This window comes from Aethalodelphis obliquidens, unplaced genomic scaffold, assembly GCF_003676395.1.
Source record: "Aethalodelphis obliquidens isolate GAN/ISIS:26980383/991018 unplaced genomic scaffold, ASM367639v1 scaffold9, whole genome shotgun sequence".
In the NCBI taxonomy this organism is placed as follows: Eukaryota; Metazoa; Chordata; class Mammalia; order Artiodactyla; family Delphinidae; genus Aethalodelphis; species Aethalodelphis obliquidens.
In genome coordinates this window covers 28180917-28198924 of record NW_020837953.1, presented here as the reverse complement: position 1 = coordinate 28198924, position 18008 = coordinate 28180917, and the positions used below count along the sequence as shown (strand labels likewise).

General features: G+C 40.8%; 1 protein-coding gene across 1 annotated transcript in view; it reads left to right on the top strand.

The window, feature by feature from the left end:
* The window catches only part of ZCCHC17 (zinc finger CCHC-type containing 17), a 55661-nt gene that overhangs the window by 26621 nt on the left and 11032 nt on the right, over nt 1-18008 (top strand). The window contains exons 4-7 of the mRNA XM_027109363.1: nt 461-561; nt 2224-2315; nt 8821-8921; nt 10727-10872. Coding sequence (XP_026965164.1) covers nt 461-561; nt 2224-2315; nt 8821-8921; nt 10727-10872 — 440 coding nt within the window. The remainder of the gene's footprint in view (nt 1-460; nt 562-2223; nt 2316-8820; nt 8922-10726; nt 10873-18008) is intronic.

The window sequence follows — 18008 nt, the reverse complement described above, 5'->3', positions numbered from 1 at the left end:
CATTAAACACTATTTTAAAGAATATTTGTTAGTTGATTAGGTATAAAAAGTGATCTCAAATTGTTTTTTTAAATAAGTTTATTTATTTATTTTTGGCTGTGTTGGGTCTTCGTTGCTGCACATGGGCTTTCTCTAGTTGCAGCGAGCAGGGGCTACTCTTGTTGTGGAGCCTGGGCTCTAGACGCGCGGGCTTCAGTAGTTGTGACATGCGGGCTTAGTTGCTCCGTGGCATGTGGGATCTTCCCGGACCGGGTATCGAAACCATGTTCGATCCCTGCAGTGGCAGGTGGATTCTTAACCACTGCGCCACCAGGGAAGTCCTCAAATTGTTTTAATTTGCAGTTTTAAATTAATGAAACCTTTTTCAGTGAATCTCCAACTCTTCTCCTTACTGTGTTATTTAGAGTATGAATACCAGACATGCCCTGTGCCTTATTTTATTTCTTCTTCTTGTGCTCAGGTCTGGTCCATCGAACTCATATGTCATCCTGTCGCGTGGATAAGCCCTCTGAGATAGTAGATGTCGGAGACAAAGTGTGGGTGAAGCTTATTGGACGAGAGGTAAAGTTCTGTGCAACTTTAACTCATTAGAAAGGATTAGGAAAAGCTGGGATTTTCTTAGTATTTCATGATGATATTTCATGAGTGTGTATGCATTGTTAACCATGGCTGATAATCTTATTTTTGAATCCTGCCACTATAATCTGACTTGAATTTAAACCTTTGGGCTGTCTGTCATGCAAACTCAGAAGGAATGGTGTGAACTGTATGTAATAAGTGTGGTGCAATAAGTACATGTTTATAAAACTTCCTTCCCTGAAGTTCACCCACATGGTGGGTGTGAAGAAAATACCAAAAAAGTAAAGAACCAAAAAGAGAGAAGAACACTTAATCTATGAGACTATCTTTTAGTAGAAATCTTCCAGATGGACTTCAATTTGGACCAAAGCAGAAAGGGGCATAGAGTTTACAGTCATTTTTTCCTCATACCTGGCACCATGCAATATGAGGGAAATGAGAAAGCACTGGAGGATCCTGTTAACAGCAACTCACTTGAGGGTCTGCGGGTATGGACAAACCACAGGAGAAATGTGCACATACGCTGATACCTGCTCTTTTACCAGAGAATTGCAGGGGAGACAGGCCTGAAAGAAATATTATTCGACAGTATTTGAGTGCTTATTATGTACTAGGTCTGAGGGATACAAGAATCAGATGTAAATGACTCCAGTGGTTATGGAACTTATATAGATTATAACTGGAGGAGACAAATAAAAAGTAAGCAAGCTAAAATAATTAAAAATATGTTATAGTAAGTGCTCTAACATGTTCAAACAATGTGGAGGTAGATTTAGATAAAGGGGTCAGGAATGGGCTTTCTGCGGGGATGGTATATGAGCTGAGACCCAAAGGAAAAGGAACTAGTCATGTGAAATGTTAGGAAAAGAATATTCCAGGCAAAGAGAATAGCTAATACAAAGACCCCAAAGTGAAGAGGGCCTTCAAATGCTGGAGGAAGCAAAAGAAGACCAATGTGGCTAACAACTGTCTTCACATTTAAAGATGCTCTTAATTGTTTTCATGTTTTGTTTTGTTTTGTTTTTTTGCGGTACGCGGGCCTCTCACTGTTGCGGCCTCTCCCGTTGCGGAGCACAGGCTCGGGATGCGCAGGCTCAGCGTCCATGGCTCACGGGCCCAGCCGCTCCACGGCATGTGGGATCTTCCCGGACCGGGGCACGAACCCGTGTCCCCTGCATCGGCAGGCGGACTCTCAACCACTGCGCCACCAGGGAAGCCCCTGTTTTCATGTTTAAAAAGCTTTTAGACGAAGTCCAAAAGGAGATCTAGTCCACTGGAATGTTCTGAAACCTATTCTGTGCTCATGGATCTCTGAACAGATTATTATGCTGAACTATCTAAAAGAAACAGCTTTCATTTTCTTCCTGGTTACTTCCACAGGCCCCAGATTTCTGAGCAACCATTTTTGTCTTTCCCCCCAGGAGGGTCAAGAATGATAAGAAAACCATTTCCTAAAATGCTTTTGCCATAGGATCTGCCTGTTATGCTTATTAGTACCCGCAATGTTCAGAGCACAGGACCTTGGCCATAAGAGGAACTCAGTGTTTGTTACATGATAAAAACTTCAATTCTTTGATAATTTTAGACCAGCAGTCTAAATGATGTACTTTGAGCTTTTGCTGACTTTGCTTTTGTTTTTTTCAGATGAAAAATGATAGGATAAAAGTATCCCTCTCCATGAAGGTTGTCAACCAAGGGACTGGGAAGGACCTTGACCCCAACAACGTTATCATTGAGTAGGTAAAATGTTTGGAAAGGCTAAAATCCTTCTACTTCTCAAACCACAGAATGCTGTAGTGAATCAGGCCCACTTGGGAACTCTACTGTTTGTAGGCTATGATATTGATGAGTTATGTGACCTTTGTGAGCTTTGGTTTTTAGAGGTATAAAGTGTTAACGATAACACATTACTGCATAGAGTTCTAAGATGAAATGCTAACATGCACCTCCTAGCATAGAAGTGCACTGTCAATGGTTTCATTTCCTTCCCCTTATTCTTTTTCAGCTTCTGACCTTGAACCAGTTAGCCAACAGCATTCATCATGAGATATTTGTTATTTGCCTTTCTCCTAGCTCTGGGACTGAAAAAAGGCAGAGACCATGTAGGAGGAATAACTCCAGTGGGGTTTTAGACTCCTGCATATTGGGATGTGCTGTGTTCTGAACACAGCACCTTACTTTCACTGGCTCTTCTGACCTTTCATTTATGAATGGAAAATTTTCTCTGTAGGATACTGGCTGGTGATACAGGGAATTTGCTGTCTCAAAATCTTTCTTGAATACAGGCATACTTTGGAGATACTGTGGGTTCAGTTCTGGACCATCACAATAAAGCAAATATCTTAATAAAGTAAATCGCATGAATTTTTTGGTTTCCCAGTGCATTTAAAAGTAATGTTTACACTATATTGTAGTCTATTAAGTGTGCAATAGCATAATGTCTAAAAAACAGTGTATGTACCTTAATTAAAAAATACTTCATTGCTTAAAAAATGCTCAAACAATGACAGTAGTAACATCAAAGATCTCTGATCAGAGATCACCATAACAAATATAATAATAATAATAATGAAAAAGTGTGAAATATTGCAAAATTACCAAATTTGATACAGAGACATAAAGTGAGCAAATACTGTTGGAAAAATAGTGCCAGTAGACTTGCTCAACTCAGGGTTGCCACAGACCTTCAAATTGTAGAAATCGCAATATCTGTGAAGCTCAGTAAAACGAGGGTATACCTGTATACGCCAGTGGTTTCTAACCAGGGGTTCCTAGGTCGCTAATACCCCTTGAAGGAGTTTTGGGGGTTTATGAACTGTTTCAAGTATTTCAGAAAGCCAACTAAAAAATCATACATTTATCCTCAGGTTAACCATGACATTATTTCACTGCTTCTGATGATAAAATATCATATTCTTTATCTCATGCTAATTGGGTGCTCTTAATGGCCATCATGTTATTTTTTTAAAAAAATAAGAAAAAAATAAGAAATGTTGTTTGAGTGGGATCTTGGCGGTACAATGTTTGGAAACCCTTAGGTTTATAGTTCTGAGCAAAATCATTTTGGATATGAAGGAAATATACCTAAAAGGAAGGGAAATGATATTTATTGAGTACATACTATGTGCCAGGCATTATGCCAGGTGGTTTGTGTACATCAGTGCATCTAATTCTCATAACAACCTGCAAAGTGGGTGTTATCTCCATTTTACTTTATTTTCTTAGTTTTAGCTTGATGCTTGGTGATAATTTGCCTGTGGTTATATAACACTTTCCATTTACATTAGAAATCTTTTATAACTCTGAGCTCAGAAATGTTATTTAAGTCTGGCATTTACTGATTGCATTGTAATAAATTACTTCTGCTCCAAAGAATCCTGTCTATACAGACTCATTAAAAGCAGTGAAATTTCCCAAAGCCACCCTTATAAGGATAAAATATAAAACAAGTAAGATAAAAGAGCTACTTCTCTTTCTCACAACAAGGGAGGGGAAGGGAAAGGACCCCCTGGTTTTATGATGAATGTGTCTTTATGTATGGACTACTTCTAGTAATGACTAAGTGACCGAACAGTAACTTCTGTTGTAAACTATTTCTAGACTGCATCTAGGAAAGAAGCATGGCATAGTGGAATGATGACAGGTTTTAGAGTTAGACTTGAATCAGAAAGAGTCCTAGTTCTGCCACAAGCTAGTATACCACCCTGAGCAGATTAGCTAGCCTCTTTGAACCTCAGCTTCTTCAAAATGGAGGTAATGACACCTACATCTTAGAAATGATGGTATGATTTAAATAAAATCTTGTTTATAAAGAGCCTAATTGTCTAATCTATAGTAGAAACTTAACACATAGTGACTACTTGTAGTTATTGTTTTAAAATGTTTCTTTGTTTTTCCTCTAATATCTGAGATTATCATACCCTTTCTTTTGAAAGGATATATAAAACCCATGAGGCAGAGGCCACATCTTATCTCCCATAGTGCCTAATGTATAGTAGTCGTTAAGTTAGTGCATCCATTTACTCATTGTTCAACATATATTTACTGGGCTCATATTCCATGTGAGGTATAATGGCAATACCAAGGTTTCTGCCTAAGGACCTTACTGCCTAGTGTAATGTGATAATTATGCAAATAACTTTAATTTTAAGACAACATGTAATAAATGTTAAAAGAATGTTTTAAAGGAAGGATTCTAGGAATTCGCTTGAAGAGGAAGAGTTGATATTAGGCCCTGATGGTCAGAGAAGACATGGCAATTGAGCTAGGTCTTGAAGAATGGATAAGATTTTGTCAGGCAGCAGGGGAAAGAATAGTATTCCAGGCAGAAGAAATAGTCTGAGGAAAGGAATGAGGCAGGAAAGCACATGGCAATTCAGGAGTCTTGTTGAAGGAAAGAAGAGGGTATGGTCAGGTGCTAGAATGTAGGGCTTGAAAGATACCTTGGGGTCAGATTGTGAACAACTTTGAATAGCAGTCAAAGAATATGAATGATTTTTAAAGCCTTTGAGTGGGAGAGACTCCTGAGCAGATTATTCTCCTGTTAGGCTCAGTATCTTCATGCTACACAGCTACACAGAGTTTGTCAACTACCTTTCATTTTTCATCAAAACCTAGCTGTCTTATATTTCATTACCTCAGGCCCCAAAGTATTAACAAGGTCATCTAATAAGTGAATCTGCAAATGGAAAGGGGTTAAATGCAGTGTCCAGTTAGGTTTAGCCGGCATAGTATAGTCTTAAGAAAGAGCATTTATGTTTCGCCACACTGTAATTATCCATTTATATATCTCTTTCCACTGGTAGGCTATCTACCATGTCCTATCATTTTAATGTATTTACTCATATCATTGTACTAGCACTGGTGCTTGCCACTTACTAAACTTAAAAAAAAAAAAAGAAAGATTAATCCAACTATGTGTGCTGGATGGATTAGAGGCAGGGAGACCAGTAAATGAATTATTACTGTTTAGGTGAAATGTAATGAAGCCTAAACTAGCATGATGGAAATAAGGACAGAAAGGGAGACAGGTGGTGAGTGACACATTTGTTGAATTGGGCGTTAGGTGGGTGGTATGATTCGGCTTATAGTATGTTTGAATCTGCAGTGTATTGGAATTCATTATAATGAGGGTTTGATTAAGCTGCAACTCATAGTCACTTGAAACTCAGTTCTACAAATAAGGACATCCGAAAACAATAGAGTTTTCGTGACTGTTCAAGTTATGTCCCCAAGATCCTGCCTTGGTGGGGTTTTCTGTTTGTTTGTTTGTTTAATTTTATTTTATTGTGGTGAGAACATTTAACATGAGATCTACCCTCTTAAGAAATATTTAAGTGTATAATAGTATTGTTGACTATACATACAATGTTGTACATTAGATCTCCAGAACTCACTCATCTTCCTTAACTAAAACTTTATGCCTGTTGTTAAGTAACTCACTCACATTTACTTCTCCACTCTCCTCGCCTTGGTTTTTGTTATTCAAGCTTCACCCTTTGAACTGACCCTCTCGCATGACCCATACCAGACAGTAGACCTCCTATCATTTGACTAAGATTCTTCTAGGGCAAAAGCTAGGGATTTGAACAGACATTTTCAGAACTTAAACCATATGCTTTTCTGGTCTGTCCCAACTGGGAAGCCACTAGTCACATAGGCTATTTAAATGTAAAGTAATTAAAAGTAAATAAAATTTGGGGGCTTCCCTGGTGGCGCAGTGGTTAAGAATCCGCCTGCCAATGACAATGACAGTGGCAGACAAAATAAATAACTTTATTTTTTAAAAAAAGTAAATAAAATTTGGTATCCAATTCCTCAATCACTAACCACATTTGAAGTGCTCATTAGCCATAGACATAAACTCAGACATAAATAGTCAGCAGTACAGACATAAATTTATAGAACTGTCCATCTTCGCATTCTTTTGGACAACGGTATGCTAGATGGTGTGCTCTCTGCTCAGATATAGAGAAGAACATGACATAGACTTTACTATTCAAGTCCTGGTTGTGGTACAGAGGGTGAGGCAAAATGTAAACAAATCAGTAAAATAAAGTGAGTATTTAACTCTGCTTGTGGTAGAGTTTATAGAAGATACGATATTTGAGCTGAACTTTAAAGAATGAATGGGACAGAATATGGAGTATCTTTACCCTCTCTGTTTTTTCTCTTGAGCCCACATATCCCATGAAACTGTTGGCTGAAATTTGTGAAGTGAGTAGCTCTGTTTTGCTTTGATATTGTTATCCTGCATTTCTCTGGGTAATGTGGCTCTTTTGGTAGAATATTTCTGTTTTTGCTGGACTCTACAGAGACCTGGTTGGAAAATCTTAGGTGAAGTCAGAGGTCAAAGTTAAAGATGTTCAGGTAAAGAAAAATATTTTGGATGAAGAACAAAGAAATTTCAACAAGCTTTTTTTTTTAATTTTTAAAAATATATTTAATTAATTTATTTATTTTTGGCTGTGTTGGGTCTTCGTTGCTGCGCATGGGCTTTCTCTAGTTGCAGCGAGCGGGGGCTACTCTTCGTTGCGGTGCGCGGGCTTCTCATTGTCATGGCTTCTCTTGTTGCGGAGCACGGGCTCTAGGCATGCGGGCTTCAGTAGTCGTGGCTCACGGGCTCTAGAGCACAGGCTCAATAGTTGTGGCGCTCGGGCTTAGCTGCTCTGCGGCATGTGGGATCTTCCCAGACCAGGGATCGAACCCATGTCCCCGGCATTGGCAGGGAGATTCTTAACCACTGCACCACCAGGGAAGCCCCAACAAGCATTTATTGATGCTGTTGCTTGCCAAGCCTTGGGCTGAGGTGCCAGGGAAACAAACACAAGTAAGATATTTTTTAAACAGGCCCACGATCTAGAGAAGAAACAACTCTGTGGTGTGATATGTGCTAGGATTGACATGTGTATAGGATACAGTTAGAGTTTGAAAGAAAGAATGATCAGGAGTGATACACTTCAATTAAACATTTTCTAAGAGTACTTTTTGCAGGTACTGTGTGTTATAGTAAAGATAAGAAATAAGAGCTATGACAACTAGGGTACTTTGGCTCTTCTTGTAGGAGTGTAATTGGTAAACACACTGTCTGGCAGTGTCTACTAAGGCAGATGCCCTACAACCCAGTAGTTCCCCTCCTACGTGGAACTAGGCATTTCCCAAAAGAATGCATATACATATATATGTTCACCAAAAGACGTGTGCTAGAAAGTTCACAGAAGCACTTTCATAATGGAAATTACTCAAGTACCCATCAACAACAAAATACTTTGCAGCAATGAGAATAGTTGATCCACAACTACACCCAACAGTTGGTTGGATCTCACAAAGTAGCGAAAGGAGCCAGACACAGAAGGGCCCATTCTCTGATTCTGTTGATATAATTTACAAAAATAGGTAAAACTAATCTGTGCTGTTAGAAACTAGAGTAGTAGCTACCCTTGGGGGAAGCACCGTGACTAGAGGGGCTTCGGAGGTGCTGGTGATATTCTGCATCTTTATCTGAATATTTCAAATTGTAAAAATCAGTGAAGCTGTATACTTGTGAACACTTTTCTGTATGTATTTTATACTTTGGTCAAATGTTTAGAATTTTTAAAAAGTGTCATGCGAATGTGAACAGAGATTAATTCTGGCTGAGGGGCTCAGGGAAGATAACTGGTTAGAAGGAGGTGCAGTAACTGAGCTGAGCCTTGAAATGTTTGGGTGTAGTTAGGTGGTGAAGTGGGAGTAAAGAGGGGAAGCAGAGCATTTCAGAAAGAGGGAGCTGCCTGAGCAGAAACAATGAACCATCTGGGGAAGGTAAAATAGTCTGGTTTGCCTTGAGCATATTGTACAAGATGAGGCTGGGAAAGTAAGTTAGAGACAGACTGTGAAAGGCCTGGAATACCAAGGAGCTTGGACTTGATTTTCTAAGAAGTTTTTGAAGGTCTTTTAAACCCAGGAGTGACCTTGTAAGGATTGCAGGGCACTTAGCAAGGTGAGTAATTATATATTCATCCCCTGTGCATCAGTGAGATGGAATCTAGTCTCATTCATAATTATTAATTCAGAGCCTTGTCCTGAATGAAAAAAATTGTCATTTCATGTCATTTCTTTCATTGCCTGTTTCCTTATGCCCAGTGCTTTTCCTTTCTCCCTTCTACCTGACAGAACAAAACAAAAAAACAACATGGAGTATTAACTTGTAGTATCTCTGGCCATCTCTTAAAAGGGCCAACAGTCAGTATCATTTCATTACAGGCAAGAAGAGAGGCGGAGGCGGTCCTTCCAGGATTACACTGGGCAGAAGATCACCCTCGAGGCTGTCCTGAACACTACCTGCAAGAAGTGTGGCTGTAAAGGTAAGGCGAAGTCTCTATCATTTTAGTTTTTCTCTCTTGTGGATGGACCCTTTATGGGATGCGGGAGGCCCCCTGGTGTGGGTTAGCTCACTGTGGTTTTTAGCCAAATGCTGGCCTCACCTGCTCATCTGCTGTTCCTACTAGACTCACATCAGAGTTCATGGCTTGTTGCTTTTTCTGTTTCCTTTTCTGAATGCTGGCCCTGCCAGATACTACACCACCACCACTACTCCCCTCTCTCTACGGGTGATGCCCTGCCTGGGCAAGGTCCCCATGTACTATGCCAGGAGGGGTAAGAGTGTTGGATTATGATTAACACTCTAAATTTTTATCTCGAAGGATGATTATTGTTCTGCTGCAAAAATTAAGTGACTTGGAAATATATTCCTCTAAGGATCCAAGTCAAGCTCTTTCTTGCTTATTACCTTTATCTCTATAACTTCAGAGTTCTGAATACAGTATCTTTTTAGTAATAAAGAATACAGGCTAGTCACTTCCTTTTAGCTTTGTTTCTTCAAGTTTCCTCCAGTCCTACTCAAATATTAAAGAGCTCTTTCAGCCTGACTTCCCTTGTTGGAGCTATAATGAGAGGTATTGCCAGCTTCTCGTTTTCAGAGTGACCTCAATTTGTCACCCCTTCTCCCTAGCCTTTCACCTACCCAGCTCTCTTGATTTTTCTACAATGAGTGGTAGCAGATTTGTGCCCTGGTTGAGGTCGTGGGGTTTAAGCCCCAATTTATCATTAATGTAGAGGGAGGAAGGGAAAAATAAAATAGAAAGAATACTTCCTCATGAGTATTGTGGGACCATTTCCAGCATAGATATTTGGAAAACTCTATGCTGTATTCTCCTTCCAGGCACCATCCCGCTTCTGGACTCCGAGTTGCAAAGTAGTTTACACATAGCTTTTTGATGACTTCATCAAATTCTTTATGCCCCTGAGAGAGGGTCTACAAAGAGCTCTACAAAGACAAAACCAGCTGTGTAGCATCTGTTAAAGGGCCGCTTAATAGCAGTGTAGGCTCAGGGAGGGTGGGGTTCTCTTACCTTCAACTTGTGTCCGCCAGGTGTTACATGAGGCAGAGAAGAATAATGAGAGATGGAATTTGGCCCAGGCAGGCCAAAGGTGGTTGGTTTTGATGCAGCAGAAAGAGCACAGGGCAGGGAGGTATGAGACCTGGGGTAAGTTTTAGCTCTGCTGCTGTCTGTGTGACCTTGAGGTACTTCTCTACTCTGGGCCTTCATGTCCTCTGCAAATGCAGTGTTGGATTTGATGATCTCTCAGGCCCTTGCCAGACCTGACAGTCTGTGAATGTTGAGTGCCCCTAGGTGACTGCTGTCTTTCTGTGTGTTAGCTTGAATCTGAGTGCTGCCTTCCTGCTTGCTGCCTAAGAGCTGTCTTCCTTTGGGGCTTGGCCTGCCACTCGGCTCCCTCTGCTAAGTATTCCGCTCTCTGGAGCAGCCTTTCATTGTCAGGAATAAGTTCCAAATAGACCTTTAAAAATTCCTGAGCCCAGTTGCTAATGGAGGGCAGCACAAGCCTGTGTCCTCACGTCCTTTGCCATTTCCAAAGCGGTGCCAGGGTTTCCCACAGCTCTAGGACCAGATGCTTGTCTGGCTCTGGTTAAGTGAGCAATGCCATCTTGAGGTGACAGAAAATCCGCTCTGAAGGCAACAGCTGCTCTGAATGAACTCATTAGTACCTCCTGAACGAGCCAACCCTTCAGGAACTTCTAGGGAAGATCCACCTGCTAAGGTAAGAGACTGCCTCTTCCCTCCCTACCTTTTCTACTTCTCTTCTGCAGGCCACTTTGCAAAGGATTGTTTCATGCAGCCAGGTGGGACCAAGTACTCTCTGATACCTGATGAGGAAGAGGAGAAGGAAGAGGCAAAGGCAGCAGAGTTTGAAAAGGCTGACCCCACGAGAAATTCTTCTAGAAAAAGAAAGAAGGTGAGTGCTGTCTTTATTTTATTTATCATATTGAGTTTTAAAATAAAAATATACTTTCTGCAGAAATTTTAGAAATACTGAAAAACATAAAGAACATTAGGATCTCTTGTAATCTTTCCACCCAGTGAGACTCTTATAGTAGTTTTGGTATATTCTAATATTTTTTCTAGGTAAATATATACATACATATAATATAAACATATATATAATTTTCTAGGGAAGTGTATATATAATTTTCGTATATGTATGTGTTTACATATAAACACACAAGCATGGTCATACTAGGTATAGTTTATATCCTACTTTTTTCATTATATTTATCAAAAGCAGGGCTTCCCTGGTAGTGCAGTGGTTAAGAATCCACCTGCCAATGCAGGGGACACGGGTTCGAGCCCTGGCCTGGGAAGATCCCACATGCCGCGGAGCAACTAAGCCCGTGCGCCACAACTACTGAGCCCGCGTGCTGCAACTACTGAAGCCTGTGCACCTAGAGCCTGTGCTCCGCAACAAGAGAAGCCACTGCAATGAGAAGCCCGCGCACCACAATGAAGAGTAGCCCCCACTCGCCGTAACTGGAGAAAACCTGCGTGCAGCAACGAAGACCCAACGCAGCCAAAAGAATAAAATAAATAAAATATATAAATTTATATTTATCAAAAGCATTTTCTAGTATCCTTAAGTGTTCTTCAAAAACTTGATATAAAAGCACCATATGATATTCTAATCTATGGCTATATGATGGTTTATTTAATAATTTTTCTATTGTGGGATATTTTTGATTACTTCCAACCTAAATCTTTGGCCATATCTCTTATTGCTTTCTTCGGATAAATTCCTAAGTAAGATTACTGAGTTAGGGCTTTAAGACTCTTGATACATGTTATCAAATTGTCTTTCCAGAAAGTACTTATTTTACACCCAGCAGAGGATAAGAGTGCCTGTCTCACTGAGTTGTATCTTCCATCTACTACTTCTAGCAAAACAATTCATAAAGCAGACATTAGGGCTTCCCTGGTGGCGCAGTGGTTGAGAGTCCGCCTGCCGATGCAGGGGACATGGGATCGTGCCTCGGTCCGGGAAGATCCCACATGCCGCAGAGCGGCTGGGCCCGTGAGCCATGGCCGCTGAGCCTGCGCGTCCGGAGCCTGTGCTCCACAACGGGAGAGGCCACAACAGTGAGAGGCCCACGTACCACAAAAAAAAAAAACACAAAACAGACATTATTGTGGTGCAGGAAAAAAACAGTGCATTTGTAGCATACAACATAGAGAGGAAATGAAAAAAAACTATGTTATAGTTTGGTCAGAAATAGTTGTTCTCATGTAGTATAGTGTTTTTCTTTTTTTTTTTTGGCCACACACCACAGCATGTGGGACCTTAGTTCCCCGACCAGGGATTGAACCTGCGCACTCTGCATTGGAAGGCAGAGTCTTAACCACTGGACTGCTGGGGAAGTCCCTAGTGTAGTGGTTTTCTAATTGTGGCTGGTTATTAACTTTTGGGTTTTTTTTTGGTTTTGTTTTGTTTTTTCAAAGCTTTGGCAAACTTTTATTGAGTGGTCATTTTATTCCAGGCATTGCAAACCTAGGAATATAAAAACTGTGATAAGGTTCTTGCCCTCAGTGGGCATTATCTACAAATTCAGTATTATCTTCATTTTTTAGATGAGGAGGAAGGTCCATTGCACCATTATTAAGAATTGCCCCAAGTATATGGATAATAATATATCGATCTGTATATTCTTTCCCTGGGTGATCACATCCCTCCTAAGACTTCAGCTGCCCTGACCACTTTCACATCACTAAGTAATATCCCACTGGTACTTCAGACTTTGGCTTGGAGTCAATCAGACGTAGGTTTGAGGCCCTTCTGTGCTACTTACCAGCTATATAACTTTGGGCTCAAAGTAGGATCATTGTGCTCCTTGAACAACCAAAACCCTTGTTTCTACCTTGTATTACTAGTTTTAATGACAGCAGTAACCTCTCAGTCTCCCAAGAAAGAAACAATATGTAATTAATTTTCTTCTCCTTACTATCCCATGCCTAGTCAGTCACCAAGTCCTGTCCATGGTACCTTATAATATCCCAATTCTGTTCCTTCCTCCCACTCCCACTACTACTGTGCATTTCACCTGCTTCCCTCTCTCACTTATATTCAGACTATTGAATTAGCCTAGGGAGATTTTAAAACTACATATTTGCCTTCTACCTCTTGAGTACCAAGTTCACATCTGGGCATCTGATTTTTTTGAAAAAGCACCTTCTTTATCTCACTGCTCAATTCTCTTCATTAATGTTTTTTTGCCCTCTGCTTTAATTCTGAATGTGGACTGCTTGAGGCTGTGTCTGTTTTTATTATTCCCTTCTCATCTCTACCTACCTTCTCCCTAAGTGATCTCATCCTGTCCAGTGGTTTTGAATACCATTTATATGCTAATAATCCCCCAATTAAGTATATGTATCGTTTTTTAAATCCAAGTCTGTAATTCTCCAAGTCTGTAATTCTATCTCTAACTTTTTCTCTGGAACTTCAAATTTAGATATTCAACTGCCTATTTGACATCTCCATCTGATTGTCGAGTTGACATCAAGCTTAGCACACTCCAAAACTCTTCAGTGTTCCTCCTACCCAAGGCTGCTCCCTTCATATTCCTCCCTATCTCAATGAATGGGTCACCCGTTGCTGAAACCAAAATCCGCAGCCTTTGGGTATAGTGTTGTTATTGTTCTAATTGTAGTAAAAGATATGTAACATAAATTTTACTGTCTTAATCTTTTTTTTTTTTTTTTTTTTTTTGGCGGGAGGCTGTGCTGCACAGCTTGTGGATTTTAGTTCACCAACCAGGGATTGAACTCGCCCCCTCGGCAGTGAGAGTGTGGAGTCCTAACCACTGGACCACCAGGGAATTACCCCATCTTAACCATTTTTAAGTGTACAGTTCTTTGGCATTAAGTAAATTCATATTATTGTGCAATCATCACCACCATCCATCTCTAATACTCTTTTTTTTTTTGGCTGCGTTGTGTCTTCGTTGTGGTGTGCGGGCTTCTCATTGCGGTGGCTTCTCTTGTTGGGGAGCACAAGCTCTAGGCACGTGGGCTTCAGTAGTTGTGGCTCACGGGCTTAGTTGCTCCGCAGCATGTGGGATCTTCCCAGACCAGGGATCGAACCCGTGTCTCCTGCATTGGCAGGCGGATTCTTAACTACTGTGTCACCAGGGAAGTCCCTCTAGTACCCTTTTCATTTTGTAAAACTGAAACTCTATACCCATTAAACAATAACTCCTCATTCTCCTTTTCTCCCAGCACCTGATAACCACCATTCTACTTTCTGTATGATTTAGACTACTCTAAGTATCTTATAAAGTGGAATTATATAGTATTTGTTTTTTTGTGACTGGCTTACTTGAGTTAGCATAATGTCCTCAAGGTTCATCCATGTTATAGCATGTATCAGAATTTCCTTCCTTTTTAAGACTGAAAATATTCCATTGTATGCATATTCCATATTTTGCTTATTCATTCATTCGTTGTTGTTGCTAGGATTGTTTACACCTTTTGGCTTTTGTGAATAATGCTGCTGTGAACGTAGTTGTACAAATATTTCTTTGAGATCTTGCTTTCAATTTTGGGGGGTATATACCCAGAAGTGGAGTTGCTGGATCATATGGTAATTTTTTTTTAATTTATTCATTTATTTTATTTATTTTTTGGGTGTGTTGGGTCTTCATTGCTGTGCACGGGCCTTCTCTAGTTGCGGCAAGTGGGGGCTACTCTTCGTTGTAGTGTGCGGGCTTCTCATGGCAATGGCTTCTCTTGTTGCAGAGCACGGGCTCTAGGTGTGTGGGCTCAGTAGTTGTGGCACACGGGCTTAGTTGCTCCGTGGCATGTGGGATCTTCCCAGACCAGGGCTCAAACCCGTGTCCCCTGCATTGGCAGGCAGATTCTTTAACCACTGAGCCACAGGGAAGTCCCATATGGTAATTCCGTTTTAATTTTTTTTGTGGAACCACCATACTGTTTTTCACAGCAGGTGCACCATTTCACATTCCTACCAACAGTGCCCAAGGGTTCCAATACAGCATAGTGTTTTATTACTGTCAATTAGGTAAAGGTGGATGATGTTGTTGTTCAGTTGTTCAATTCTTCTGTCTCTTCTCATTTTTTCTTTTTTTTTTAATTTATTTTTAATTCCCAGGAAAGGGTTGTTAACGTATCCAATCAGAACATGTCTCTTCCTGTTTAAGATCCTTCAGTGATTTCCCATTGTACTTTAAAAAAAATCCAGACTGCCTCCTGTGAAAACAAACTGTCAAACCCTAGTCTTTTTCAAGTACTGCCTTTAGCAGGCAGTAAATTATATCTAGCTAAAACATTGTTGTGTCTTTTTTTTTTTAATTTATTTATTTGGTTGCACCGGGTCTTAGTTGCGGCAGGTGGGCTCCTTAGTTGTGGCATGTGAACTCTTAGTTGCGGCATGCATGTGGGATCTAGTTCCCCGACCAGGGATCAAACCTGGGCCCCCTGCATTGGGAGCGTGGAGTGTTAACTGCTGCACCACCAGGGAAGTCCCTGTTGTGTCTTTTTTATGTATCTATTTTTATAGCTATCTTCTGCTTAAGACAGGGGCTGCAAGTTTTCTATTTACAGTGCTGTTATAAAGTTTCCCTTTTAAGTAGGACTTTTTAAAGCAAAAATTCAGATATTAAGAAAAAATTTAAGTAAAAAAATAGCAGTTTATAAACACACGGAATAAAAATTGTGGTACTATTATATGAATGAATGGCACTTGGAAGACACTGATTTAGAGCAGTGGGGATATTATTTTAATTTGGTACTGTTCTCTTGTGAACCAAAGAAATAGAAATTAACAAAGGCCCCTACTTCAAGTGCTGCCCTCCAGAAGCCTTCTGCAAACCTTCAACATTGCCATGTTTAGCCTAACTCCCTCACAGAGGCAACTGTCCCCAACCCTGCAAGCAGTATTGCTTTCTTTTTTTTTATTTTTTATTTTTTTGCGGTACGGGGGCCTCTCACTGTTGTGGCCTCTCCCGTTGCGGAGCACAGGCTCTGGACGCGCAGGCTCAGCGGCCATGGCTCATGGGCCCAGCCGCTCCGCGGCATGTGGGATCTTCCCAGACCGGGGCACGAACCCGTGTCCCCTGTATCGGCAGGCGGACTCTCAACCACTGTGCCACCAGGGAAGCCCTAGTATTGCTTTTTAAAAAAAATTTTTTTTAATTGAAGAATTGTTGATATACAATATTATATACATTAAAGGTGTGCAGTATAGTAATTTACAGTTTTTAAGGTTGTATTCCATTTATAGTTATTATAAAATATTCGTTCTCTTCCTCGTGTTGTACAGCAGGGGTCCCCAACCGTCCTCCCTACCTGCCCCTCGGGGCCACACAGCAGGAAGTGAGGGAGGGAAGCTTCATCTGCCGCTCCCCATCACTCGCATTACCAACTGAACCATCCCCCCCCCCCATGGAAAAATTGTCTTCCACAAAACCGGTCACTGGTGCCAAAAAGGTTGGGGGACCACTGTGGTACAGTGTATCATTGTAGCTTATTTTATGCATAATAGTTTGAGTATTGCTTATTTTTGAACACAGGGTTTGGCTTTACATATCTTTATTCTTGATGCTAGCCTTCTTCATAGAGGTCTGAGGACTTGATTTAAAGAGGGAAATGGGAAGCTTCCACCATATTACCTCATTATTTAAATATAAAACAAAAGAAGGGCAACCCATAATCTTACTACTTTACCAGAATCTATATTATTGTGGCACATATTTTCTTCTAGCTGTTTTCAAATGCATGTTTTACCTAGATGTAATTAAAATGTATGTATAATTTTGTTTCCTGTTTTTTACTTTGTCATGTCATCTTTCCATTTTTGCCACATAGTCTTTTTTTTAAAATAAATTTATTTATTATTTTTGGCTGTGTTGGGTCTTCATTGCTGCACACAGGCTTTCTCTAGTTGCGGCAAGCGGGGGCTACTCTTCGTTGTGGTGCGCAGGCTTCTCATTGTGGTGGCTTCTCTTGTGGTGGAGCACGAGCTCTAGGCGTGCGGGCTTCAGTAGTTGTGGCGCAGGCTCTAGAGTGCAGGCTCGGTAGTTGTGGCGTACGGGCTTAGTTGCTCTACGGCATATGGGATCTTCCTGGACCAGGGCTTGAACCCATGTCCCCTGCATTGGCAGGAGGATTCTCGACCACTGTGCCACCAGGGAAGCCCACCACATAGTCTTAAAATGTTCATTTGCAGTGGCTATGCAATATTACATTAGGCGGATGCTGAGGAATTGCTTTTCTGAGGGCAGTGGAGGATGTACTTAAGAACCTGGGCTGTGGAGACAGACTGCCCGGCTTCTAATCTCAGTTGGGTCACCTCCTCACTGTGGAACTTAGGCTAATTACTAAACTTCTCTGAATCTGTTTCCTTTATAAAATGGGAACAATAAGCATCTACTTCATAAGGTTGTTAGGATGCGGAGATGCACATAAAACTCTGAGCACAGTGCCTGCATACAGCAAAGCCCAGTGCGTGTCAGCTACTGGTAGCTGTTGCTTAAAAACAGAGGCTTTACATCACTGTGCAAGAGGTGCACAGTGCACCTCTTGCACTGTTGATGGGAATGTAAATTGATACAGTCACTATGGAGAACAGTATGGAGGTTCCTTAAAAAACTAAAAATAGAACTACCATATGACCCAGCAATCCCACTGCTGGGCATATACCCTGAGAAAACCATAAGTCATAAAGAGTCATGTACCACAATGTTCATTGCAGCTCTATTTACAATAGCCAGGACATGGAAGCAACTAAGTGTCCATCGACAGATTAATGGATAAAGAAGATGTGGCACGTATATACAATGGAATATTACTCAGCCATAAAAAGAAGCAAAATTGAGTTATTTGTAGTGAGGTAGATGGACCAAGAGACTGTCATACAGAGTGAAGTAAGTCAGAAAGAGAAAAGCAAATACCATATGCTAATACATATATATGGAATCTAAAAAAAAAAAAAAGCTTCTGAAGAACCTAGGGGCAGGACAGGAATAAAGACACAGACATAGAAAATGGACTTGAGGACACGGGGAGGGGGAAGGGTAAACTGGGATG